The sequence below is a fragment of the Mixophyes fleayi genome, chromosome 4, assembly GCF_038048845.1.
Source record: "Mixophyes fleayi isolate aMixFle1 chromosome 4, aMixFle1.hap1, whole genome shotgun sequence".
In the NCBI taxonomy this organism is placed as follows: domain Eukaryota; kingdom Metazoa; phylum Chordata; class Amphibia; order Anura; family Limnodynastidae; genus Mixophyes; species Mixophyes fleayi.
Window position 1 is genome coordinate 344762095 of NC_134405.1, and position 12849 is coordinate 344774943.

A 12849-nucleotide genomic window follows, 5' to 3' on the forward strand; every position below is an offset into this window, starting at 1 on the left:
GCTGAAGGGGGGCGCAGTTTAGGAATACTTTAGGTTCATTTGGCTAAAATTGAGGGCTAGGGGGGCGGCATTTGTCTTTCTTGCCCCAGGCGCTAGAATTCTAAGTTACGGCTCTGCACACAGGTAACATGGTATATACACCGTACCTGTGGGGAGCGGAGGTCGCGTCATTACAGCTCTGCTCTCTGCGACACAATGCCGCAATCACAGCCAGGGCGATGCAATATACAGAGATAAGAGGGTAGGATCAGGGGCAATGCTCTCACGGAGGTCCCAGGATTCGGGAGTCTCCTGGATGTTCCGGGAGAGTAGGATATACACCAATATGTCACGTACAATATCTGGTCAGGTGCTGTGTGCATGCAATCTGCATGTGTCATGGATGTGGAATGATAACATGGAACTATACACGGGTCACACACACATATGTACTCCCGCCTGCTGGACACATTAAGGGGTCTAGATAAGGCACTTACAGGGAATGTCTCTGTAACCATTCTCCAATGCATGGAAATAGTTCATGAATTCCTTTAATGGAATTTTAAACGTCTCCAGAAGATTCATGTCATCGAACAGTCGATATGACATCTACAAACAAGAAACAACCTGTAAGTACAAGAAGTGCAGATAATCTACATTCACATAATATCTGTAATCAACCTAATATTTGCCCAGGAAAACTGACTGTGTTTTAGTTTTATTACTGTGGGAGGGGAGGGGAGGGGGGGCTGCATGCAATGATTGTGGCAGATAACTACATCCACGATCACATCCCTGACTGATCCCACTACTGTGTCCTCATCAGATCCCTGACTGATCCCACTATCTGTGTCCCCATCAGATCCCTGACTGATCCCACTATCTGTGTCCCCATCAGATCCCTGACTGATCCCACTATCTCTGTCTCCATCAGATCCCTGACTGATCCCACTATCTGTGTCCCCATCAGATCCCTCTATCTCTGTCCCCATCAGATCCTGCTATCTCTGTCCCCATCAGATCCCTGACTGATCCCACTATCTGTGTCCCCATCAGATCCCTCTATCTCTGTCCCCATCAGATCCTGCTATCTCTGTCCCCATCAGATCCCTGACTGATCCCACTATCTCTGTCCCCATCAGATCCCTCTATCTCTGTCCCCATCAGATCCCTCTATCTCTGTCCCCATCAGATCCCTGACTGATCCCACTATCTCTGTCCCCATCAGATCCTGCTATCTCTGTCCCCATCAGATCCCTCTATCTCTGTCCCCATCAGATCCTTGACTGATCCCTCTATCTCTGTCCCCATCAGATCCCTCTATCTCTGTCCCCATGAGATCCTTGACGGATCCTTCTATCTCTGCCCCCATCAGATCCCTCTATCTCTGTCCCCATCAGATCCCTCTATCTCTGTCCCCATCAGATCCCTCTATCTCTGTCCCCATCAGATCCCTGACTGATCCCACTATCTCTGTCCCCATCAGATCCCTGACTGATCCCACTATCTCTGTCCCCATCAGATCCCTGACTGATCCCACTATCTCTGTCCCCATCAGATCCCTGACTGATCCCACTATCTCTGTCCCCATCAGATCCTTCTCATTCTGTCCCCATCAGATCCCTGACTGATCCCTCTATCTCTGTCCCCATCAGATCCCTGACTGATCCCACTATCTCTGTCCCCATCAGATCCTTCTCATTCTGTCCCCATCAGATCCCTGACTGATCCCACTATCTCTGTCCCCATCAGATCCTTCTCATTCTGTCCCCATCAGATCCCTGACTGATCCCGCTATCTCTACTCACCTGGCTAAGGATTCTGCCACATGAATGCCCCGTTTTCTCTACCACGTCAAATATGGGAAAGTTCCAGTTGTTAATCTCTCCCATGAGATTTTCTAGATTGTCCATAACTAGCGGCTCCGGAGCCAGAATAGGTTTCTCCTGAATGTGAGAATAAGAGGAACAATTAGCTGAGTTATGTACACGGGGCATTATCACCAGTCAGGATATTTGGTCACAGTTTTGGTAGTTATTAATGAGCAGGTTTAATTAATAATAAGTAATAATTAATTTACAGCTCCTGAGTGTTACTAACAGTGCTGAAAGGTGAAAATCTGCACTACAGCAACCAATCAGAGATGAGCTTTCATTGTCTAAGAGGTACCAGAAAAATAAAAGCAATTGCTGATTGGTCAATTGGGTTTTAGGGGAGATTTTCACCTTTCTGCAATGTTAGTAAATGACCCTCACTCTGGGGCTTATTTAGAAATGTGTTTGCGCCAATCTTTGCATAAGATATTCCTCTCCGCAATGTGCACACGCAGATATGTCCACGTCTAGACCTGGAGAGGAGGGGAGCGGGCAATCGCAGGCTGAGCAGTCAGTGCACGTTCATGTAACTGCATCCGCAGACACCCTTCTTAGGAGTAACTTGTGGGTGCTGGAGGCTGGGTGCAACGATCTGCAGCGCTATCAAGACTCTTCTGATTGGCTGGTTGCTCCAGCTGACAGGACGTAAATCATTAGCACAGCGTCTATTGGTATTAGCTAATTAACATTTACCGCTGGACTGTGGCAGGAAGAAAGGACAGATGTGGGGGAATTTGTAGTTAATTACATTTTATATGGAAAATAGGACTTTCACATTCGTTAATAACTATCCAGACACTATTCTCTCATTACATTATTATATTGTGTACAAATAGGTAACGTGACTTTAACATCCACAACTAAGACTAACACTGTCTCTATGGGGTCTCTGCGCTATTGTGGGACATTAGTAAACACGCTTGTACACCTGACATACGTGTGCAGCACATACTACTGTTTTTGAGCAGGACGCATATTGAGATACATAACACATACATGTAAGTACAGTTATTTATACGCGTCTGTTCCTAAGTACAATATGAAGATCAGATATCTACAGCCTAGTACAGCTGACATTTATATTATATCATTATTATACCTCTTATATCACATTACTGACCTCTGTAGTTGTTATTATCGTGTGTAGATCTATATTGTCCGGTCGGTACGTCCTGCACACGGATCCTTTCCTGGACTGCGTCGTTTCGCCCTCTGCGTCGTCATCGTTCTGTACAATGTCGCTGCTGTCGCTGTTATTAGTCTCGTGCATACTGTCATAGTCTGACGTGGGGTGAGCTGGGTCGTCTACAACTGAAACACAACCACAGAATGTGAGATCGGCAAGAATCCTCCCGGACCATACAGAGAAATACAGCAAATCGGGAATAATACGGCGAGGGGCCAACGTTAGCCCAATGGGCCTGATTCATTGAGGAAAGTTAAGCAAAAAATTGAGTACGTTTTATTACTCAAGTTTTCTGGACAAAACCATGTTACAATACAAGGGGTGCAAATTAGTTTATTATTTTGCACATAAGTTAAATACTGGCTGTTTCTTCATCTAGCTCACAAATACCTGATAGATTTATTTGTACACTGAAATTAAAAGTTGATCTAGGACATGTCCTACCCCAACTATAAATCTGTCCCTACATTTTAAATTTACCTCCCCCTCCAATGCAACATGGTTTTGCCTTACTTACTTTTGCTTAACTTTCCTTAATGAATCAGGCCCAATGTCTGCTCACTAATACTACATCCAGATGGACTACAAATGGCCGAAAGCTTGAAAGACACTTCAAAATAAATCATTTATCCACATGTAACTCTAACTTATTTCTAAATTCATACAAATGACTGACATTTACAGCCAAGTCAATTCCCTGCACTGATAACACCAACAGCACATAATACATTCACTGATTATACACGAGAGATACACACATACGAATAACGGCCTGATTATCCAACAGGCTGACTAGGCTACAGCATAACTCCAAAAACATACTAGTAGGTTAATTAGTGCTATGAAATTGACCCTAGTCTCTGTGTGTGTGTGTGTATGTTAGGGGAATTTAGACTGTAAGCTCCAATGGGGCAGGGACTGATGTGAGTGAGTTCTCTGTACAGCGCTGCGGAATTAGTGGCGCTATATAAATAGCTGCTGCTAATGATGATGATGATGATGATGATAAGGCTTTTGGGGGGAGAAAAACTGTGACAGGGAGAGGTATAAACTGAAATTCATTTTCAAATACAAGAAAAGTTGTTCTTCAAAGTAAAAAAGAAAACATAAAAGAAAAATGTAGTAATTTCTTAATCTTGACGTATTCTGAGGGTAAAGGCTGAAGACAATGGGGGTAAATGTAGCAAACTGCGGGTTTGAAAAGTGTAGATGTTTCCTATAGCAACCAATCAGATTCTAGCTGTCATTTTGTAGAATGTACTAAATAAATAATAACTAGAATCTGATTGGTTGCTATAGGCAACATCTCCACTTTTCAAACCCGCAGTTTGATACAGTTACCCCCATTAGTTTTCCTTGGGCAGTCACCTGAGTAAGAGAGAAAAGGATGACACCCCCCTCCATCGTCACCCTCAGTAGCGCCCGTTCACGCCTCTATTCTACTATACGGTTCTGATTACAATGGAAATTAAATGAGTGACAAATATTCTGTGATCCCTGGATTTTCAATTAAGCATGATTTAATTTTTACCTACTGTGTATTAGCCTGGTGTGGACAGCGGGGGGCGCTACAAGTATATTAGCCTAACGCAGGCTGAACCTTAATCACACACCCAGATATATGTATAGATAATACAAACACCACAAGAGAAAATACACACTGATAACACACAATATACACTGATAACACACAATACACACTGATAGCACACAATACACACAATATACACACACCGGTATACAACCAATACCTGCTCTGTCCTGGGAGTGCGTTACGTCGTCATTTGTGTCCGGCGTCCTGTCCGGTGGATTACTCTGGCTGTACGGTCTCCCGCAGCTGTAATACAGGATGGACCGTTACTGTGATAACAGCTGCCTGAAGCCGCCTCTCCCACCACACACATCATACATATATATATATATATATATATATCTATCCAGGACCAGGGCGCATTGACCTCATGTACTCCAGGAGGGGCCCCTGGGCTAGTGAGACCACATAAGAGCTCATAGCTCAGTCCCCGGGGTCCTATGAGCACAGGGGACCCCTCATTATAAACGGGGGATGCTACATCTAAGTGATCCTATGATAAAGAAATCCCCCTTAATGATTTCCACCGACTCCAAACTGTGAGAAACCGCCATCATTTGTGTTTTTCTATCTTATTTTTGGACACAGTTGCCTATTGTGGGGATTCGGGGATCACTAAATTGACCTTTGCACTGGGATCTTAAAGGGACATCACTTCAATTTACAGCAGCGTCCAATGAAGACTTTCTGTAAGAGGGTCTGAGATAAAAACGTTGGTCATACTGCACCGAGCGGCTCTCTAACCCCCCTCACTCTTATACTGGGGGGGGGGATTCATGGTAACCGTCCAACCGGTAACTGTTCAAAACATGAGGCAACCAATCAGATTCTGTCAGTGACTGGTGCACTGTGGGAAATAAAGGTAACAGTCACTCTGGTTGCTATTGGTTACAGCACCTTTTCTACGCAGTCACCAGTACAATGGTATTATATTGTTTGTAAATGGCTGTTGGACACTGTCCTATAAAAACAGGGACATCCTGATCAACATAAAACTCCGGGTAATTCAGTAAAACTACTAATGTCTGTAATATGTCTGTATGTAGTACTGGAAAATCTGTACAATGTCCTTACTGCTCCCAAACCACGCCCTATCCACCAAAACCACACCCCTTTCAAGCAGGACCACACCCCTTCCCATGGGCTCGGTGGCCCTTTAGAACATCATTCAGTATCGGCTGTGACTTTCTCTATGAGCGGGTCCAGGCTTCCATAGAACTATAGGATCACATATGCAAACCGAGGGGGGGGGGTTCCTACTGCCTGGAAAACCCCCCCTCCAAGCCTGGGGCACTGTATAATTGAGGTGGCTGGACCCTGCCCCCGCTTCACACGGCTCTGATTGAACAGGGAGAGCTGCACCTAACAGTAGTGCATGCAGCATTGCCCATGTATATTATGGGGATAGGAAGAGTTGGAGAGCAGTCAAGCACTGTCTAATATTATAGCCACGCCCCCATGCATGCTGGTCACGCCCACTGGCGGCATGGTGTGGAAATCCCCGTCTACAAATCCTGCGTTTGCCCCTGGATCACTGTACAGAGCATTAACAGGTGGTATTACTGACACCCGATTATACTGTGAGGGTCACACAATCCATCGCCCTACAGCCAGTTACCTGATACAGACGATGGGGGCTACGTGGAGGGGGTCGGAGATTTCAGGCGCACTCTTCGTACACGTTAAGGCTTTGTGGGGGTTCAGCCGGCTCCCCTCTGTAGAGTCTGTGAACTGAACCGGGAGGGACTTGATGGTGGGGCTGGGGACTGGGGTCCCGTGGATGGGAGTATTACACGGGGAGGTAAGCGGAGAAATGCTGGGTGGAATACCTGAGGAAGGGAGAGGGACAGGGATTATTATGTCCTATATATAAGTATATACATTATAAATAAACATAATATGTAACATTATAATCAAACAGACATTCAGCTCAGAGAATCCCTAAGAGGATTATTACTGATCCCATGGAATCTGCTCCACGTTCCCTCATTCCCGGGGACCCAGAGACGGATTATACATTAGGCAAACTAGGCTCCTTTAGGGCCCAAGGTTACTCTAAACCAGGCCTGTCCAACCTGCGGCCCTCCAGGTGTTTTTAAACTACAAGCCCCAGCATGCTTTGCCAGTAGACAACCTGTTGATAGCTGGAAGGGAATGCTGGGACTCGTAGTTTCACAACATCTGGAGGGCCGCAGGTTGGACAGGCCTGCTCTAAACCGTTTATGTTTGTGGGTTTTTTTTACAAACAGAGGGGCAAAGCGGCCCAAAACCAGTATATTTCCAAGGGCCCCAAGCTGTGGCCCCAACATACTGTTACATATAACTACATATGTACATCAAGTTCAACCTTTTATCCTAAAAAATACCCAATAGCGGGGTAAATCTACTGTACTGGCAAATCCGACCGTTCCCTGGATCCGTATACTATATTGTGGCCATGCGCAGTCCAATGGTCTGTTACATGTATGTAGCGTCTACCAATACCAGATCTTGTGGGAGAGCATTCCACAGCTTTACTGCTCTTACAGTAAAGAATCCTTTGCATAGCTGGATTATTTTGTGCTGAATGTACATCAGGTTTTTAAAGATATTAATTTTCCTACTGTGAATGTGTTCACGGAATTACGACTCAATTAAAAGCAGACGGGCAAATGTCAGGAGGCAAAACTCTTACGGGGGCTGGAGGACGGGCACAAGTACACGCGGTGATGATGATGACTATGTAGACGCTTTTGTCTGTGGATTGACTTCCAACTGATCGTACTTCATCCTTTATCATCACAGGAAAATTAGATCAATTAATTCAATGGATTAGTGACTGTCTACTGCATTACTTCCTTTATATTCTGCTGTAGGAAAAAGATTTTCCTGTAATTTTTAAGGGGATAAAAGGCCTCCACCACGAAATGATCCCCAAAATCTATTATTTCCAGCCACTAGGGGGCGACCTTGTATCCTCTTGGGACTTTATAATATATAGGTGGGATCTATTTTGGGAGTTGACCTCACCTGAGCGAAGGGCAGCAGCCGATAGGGAGAACGTGATGACATCACTCATCTGTTAGATCCACCCACTGACCCCCAACGCCTCTGACGTCACCAGGGGGTGATGGGCGGAGATTTCAGTTCTGGGGTCTGATCTCAGTAGGAGCCCCCCTCCTTACTGTCGTATTGTATTAGACATTTAATTATAGTAATCACAAGGTCTGTAATGTAATGGGGGTAACTCTTGTCCCGGCTGTTTCCATTGAGTTCATTTTGTGGTATTACGCCGCGACAGGACTGAAATAATTATTGTCTCTTAATAAAACTATATCAGCACGAGTCAGGCAGAGGTGTCAGAATACAGACATAGAATTGCGCAATTAGATCCATTTAAACCAAAACACATTTAGTAACAAATAACATCATATTTTGCTAAAAATTCCAGATTTGAACACCACAGTCATCCACAAATACATTCTTCTTCCCTGTTGTGTATTATAAGAAATACGCCTAATTTTATTCATTATTTTAATGTAAAAATAGAGAACCAAACAAATTGGATGATCCTGCCAGGAACGTACCCAGTGCCCAGATAGGAATGAGATGGATTGTACCACAGAGGCTTCGGATGGGCTTAATATCACGGTATGTAGGTCAGAGACCGCACTGCGCTGCTCCCCATCATTATATTACAATATACATCATGCTGACACTATTGGCTGAATCAGTACCGGACAGAGACCTCTATGTACGTCATTAATATCACCCCAGGGCGTACACACACTGGAACTTGGCTACTCAGCATTGCTAGAGAATTATTTCCATTACAAACCAAGCAGTAAGAAATGGACCGTGTCAGGCACTTTACATGTATGTAGAGTTACATAATATGTAAGGTGTAGGACCACTCAGGCTGCGCTATGTGTTACATTTATCTGTTATTGAGGTGTAACCCCTGTAGAATTAGTGGAATATTTCTTCGCCTACGTTACAGAAACAGTTTGATGTGTCGGGAACAGATGGAATTTTAGTATTACCAGAATTTTTGTTTTTCTTCATATTGATTATAGAAAACTTATTGTACATGTAAGTTTTATGGATCGTATTATACACTGATTATATATCTTTATTACAATATAGAGGCCAATCTCAGGTAAGATGAGGACTCTGTTATAGTTTGAGGCCAATCTCAGGTAGATGGGCCCCTGTTACCTTCCTAATCCCCGTATCAGACAGTTATTCCCCCAGATAACGATAGTAATATTAATAGGTAATAATTCTGCTTACCTTGCCTTCTTTTAGAACCCAGGTGATTAACGTTAGATACAACAAACGGTGTTGAAAACGAACGGCTCTTACTTATGTTCCCCAAAAGATTGTTATTCCAAGTGTCGGAGCTGCAGCTGCTGGGAAATCAATGGAGATAACATGATCGTTATCATCTGAAGAAAGACTGTAACACAACCCCTATGAGACAGTGATCATGTGTCGTTACACTACACTGCCCTCCAACTGTGCCATACGTGGGTCATCCAGCTGTAATGCCGTATAGAGAAAGGAGAACTGTACAGGAACACGGGTCTATATGTGACAGGACAGTATAGAGAGGGAGGAGAGCTGTACGGGAACACGGGTCTATATGTGACAGGACAGTATAGAGAGGGAGGAGAGCTGTGCGGGAACACGGGTCTATATGTGACAGGACAGTATAGAGAGGGAGGAGAGCTGTACGGGAACACGGGTCTATATGTGACAGGACAGTATAGAGAGGGAGGAGAGCTGTACGGGAACACGGGTCTATATGTGACAGGACAGTATAGAGAGGGAGGAGAGGTGTATGTAACACGGGTCTATATGTGACAGGACAGTATAGAGAGGGAGGAGAGCTGTATGTAACACGGGTCTATATGTGACAGGACAGTATAGAGAGGGAGGAGAGCTGTATGTAACACGGGTCTATATGTGACAGGACAGTATAGAGAGGGAGGAGAGCTGTATGTAACACGGGTCTATATGTGACAGGACAGTATAGAGAGGGAGGAGAGCTGTATGTAACACGGGTCTATATGTGACAGGACAGTATAGAGAGGGAGGAGAGCTGTATGTAACACGGGTCTATATGTGACAGGACAGTATAGAGAGGGAGGAGAGCTGTACGTAACACGGGTCTATATGTGACAGGACAGTATAGAGAGGGAGGAGAGCTGTATGTAACACGGGTCTATATGTGACAGGACAGTATAGAGAGGGAGGAGAGCTGTATGTAACACGGGTCTATATGTGACAGGACAGTATAGAGAGGGAGGAGAGGTGTATGTAACACGGGTCTATATGTGACAGGACAGTATAGAGAGGGAGGAGAACTGTATGTAACACGGGTCTATATGTGACAGGACAGTATAGAGGTGCCCAGCACTATCACATATCACACATTACAGTATAGAGAGGGAGGAGAGCTATATGTAACACAGGTCTATATGTGACAGGACAGTATAGAGAGGGAGGAGAGCTGTATGTAACACAGGTCTATATGTGACAGGACAGTATAGAGAGGGAGGAGAGCTGTATGTAACACAGGTCTATATGTGACAGGACAGTATAGAGGAGCCCAGCACTATCACATATCACACATTACTGTGTATTAGAGGGAGGAGAGCTGTATGTGAACATGGGCCTACATGATGGTGCAGAAGTACCATTGTTTTTGTCTCTTTTTACATTGTCCTAATCTCCTACTTCCTGTCCCTCCTATTGCTGTGTGATAACCGTCACTATAGACAGCTGGGGGCGTGGTCAATGTGACATTATTGGCGTCATGGCGTGAAAGAACGGCAGATATCAGGTAACGGAGAGGCCGCCACAAGCCCCGGCATAGAGAGACAGAGAAACAAGCTGCTCCTGGGGGCTGCCCACATTCTGAGGCCTTTATTACAATTATACTGATTATAATCATACAATTAAACATGAGTCAAAGAGCAGTTTGATGATATAAATAAATGGTGAAAGAGACGGAAGCTACGTCAATGAGCCCTGTCCAGTTACCTTGAGGAAGTTGTGTCCGTGGGTTTAATACTGCCGCTGCGGTCTCTTCTCACCGGAGCAGGTTCTAGAGTCGGTAAACCAGTGGCAGATGTGGTCGTTGTCCACGTCGAAGAGACTCTACGTAATAGCGCTGATGGAAGACTCCTCCGTAATCGCTGGGGAGAAGTACAAAGACACGCAATGAGACATTTTCCTGCCATTATTACATTATATATCCTATAGGACGGGACGGCTGGAGTAAGATTGTTTCATTGTGGCAGAAACCAGACACAAGTGTCCAGATTCACTGTGACTAATGCAACGTAAGGATCATTCCACCAGCCAAATATACTCAATTTTCTAATAAATAAAAGAATTGTTTTCAATTTGCTGAACACCAAACACTGCTAGACTCAAGTTGGAGATTAAAATAACATATAATAAAAATGTAGCTATTATTGTACAATAAACAAATGAAAATATTACGTATATCATCAATAAATCAGCAGCATAACTCTGTATAGATGACATTCAGTGATATCTGTATCTTCTTGTATTTAGCGGAAGTTGTTGGGTGATGAGACGAGTTAGTCTTCGCTGCGTTGCGCAGTTTACCTTTGGTATGGCCATCCTTGTCCCCTTTCTCGGACCCTTCTTCGGAATCGGAACAGGCGTAGTTCTCATTGAAGGTGACCAGGGGGTTGACTCTTGGCTTGTGAATGGGTTGGAAGTTCAGCTGGGTACTCAGGAGATTACTGACCGCCCGTAAGGAAGTGCAGACGTGTGGCGGTAAGGAAGGGTCAGCTAGTAAATCCGTGATGAGACCGTGGGCTTCCCCCATTACTGCGATGTCTACAGTGATGCTGGTACCTGACGACTTAAATGAGAAGAAACTCAGAATCAGACTCACGTTACTCTGGGAAGAAAATGAAATTTGTTAAAATACAGAGAACATTTCTTCACCCTGTTCTGTTCTATCATCTAAACAGCACTTTTATCTGCGATATATTTACTAACGAGCCCTAAGAATGATCCTTGTGACAATTTACATCCAGAATACATCACAGAAGTGACCAATGAGTCTCTTCCATATTTCATGTCTGACGACATTTACGTCTTGTCTTCCCCTCCGCGGGTTGAGCTCCCACAGGAAGAATTATCACTTGGGCACGAGATTCTCATGCGCTAAAGAACAAACCATCTGAATGACGGAGATTTCCATACTTGGAACATAAAAGTAAATAAATTGGTCTTGATAGAGACTTAAATGTAAACTTGTGACCTTGGTGCGTCCGTGCACTTATATTTTTGTGGCATTATGAGCCGCGAGTATCATAAGATAAGTGCACATATAAATACAGAATATTAATACATCTGGTGCAAATTTTCAGCCGTCATCACCATAACCTCAGAGATTTGAACATAGTACTGAACTTACACGTTACAGATGGATTAATATCCAACACTAGATCGGGCCCTATGGATTGGTCATATACTGACTAGTCCCCCCTCGCCCCATCCATTATAAAATATATACCCATAGTCAGCGACTGATTATCTGCTCATTACATTCTTCTACACTGACATCACCAGTCAGATCCACGAATCCACCAATCTCTATAAAGCAGGTTATGTTACTTAGGAGACTGCAAGGTAGTGACGCCAATGTTACAGTGATGAAAATAGAGAACGCTCTGTCCTCTCTACACAATAATAAACCATAGTTTCCTACGCTCCCGGAATGTCCTGGAGACTCCCGAATTTCCAGGACTCCTAGGAGAGCAGTACAACCTCCCGCATGCTGCCCACTTCCCTATTGAATTCCGAGCAAATCACGACATTCTTGCCCCGTCCCCCGCTGTATTAGACTGGGAGGAGGGGGCATAATGACACAATTCGGGCTGCAGTAACCCCAGGATTACAGTATGTAACAAACATTAAACATGTCAGCTGTCAGGATCTGGATGGGATGTAGAACGTTTTCAATGTCAGGATTTGATACAATTTAATATCTGGTAGTTGTGTTCAACAACATTAACTGAGATAATGCATCTATATATATATATATATCTCATCATTTATTTATATAGCGCCACTAATTACTAATTAACTACAGAGAACTCACTCACATCAGTCCCTGCCCATTGGAGCTTACAGTCTAAATTCCCTAACACACACACACAGATTAGGGTCAATTTTGATAGTAACCAATT

The 12849-nt window shown here is 44.2% G+C and overlaps 1 protein-coding gene across 1 annotated transcript in view; it reads right to left on the reverse strand.

Moving 5' to 3' along the window:
- PDE3A (phosphodiesterase 3A) overlaps window positions 1-12849 on the reverse strand; it is a 233816-nt gene that overhangs the window by 18724 nt on the left and 202243 nt on the right. Inside the window, 9 exon segments of the mRNA XM_075210812.1 lie at window positions 477-588; window positions 1788-1925; window positions 2974-3164; window positions 4791-4876; window positions 6249-6459; window positions 8903-9021; window positions 10658-10812; window positions 11252-11272; window positions 11274-11513. Coding sequence (XP_075066913.1) covers window positions 477-588; window positions 1788-1925; window positions 2974-3164; window positions 4791-4876; window positions 6249-6459; window positions 8903-9021; window positions 10658-10812; window positions 11252-11272; window positions 11274-11513 — 1273 coding nt within the window.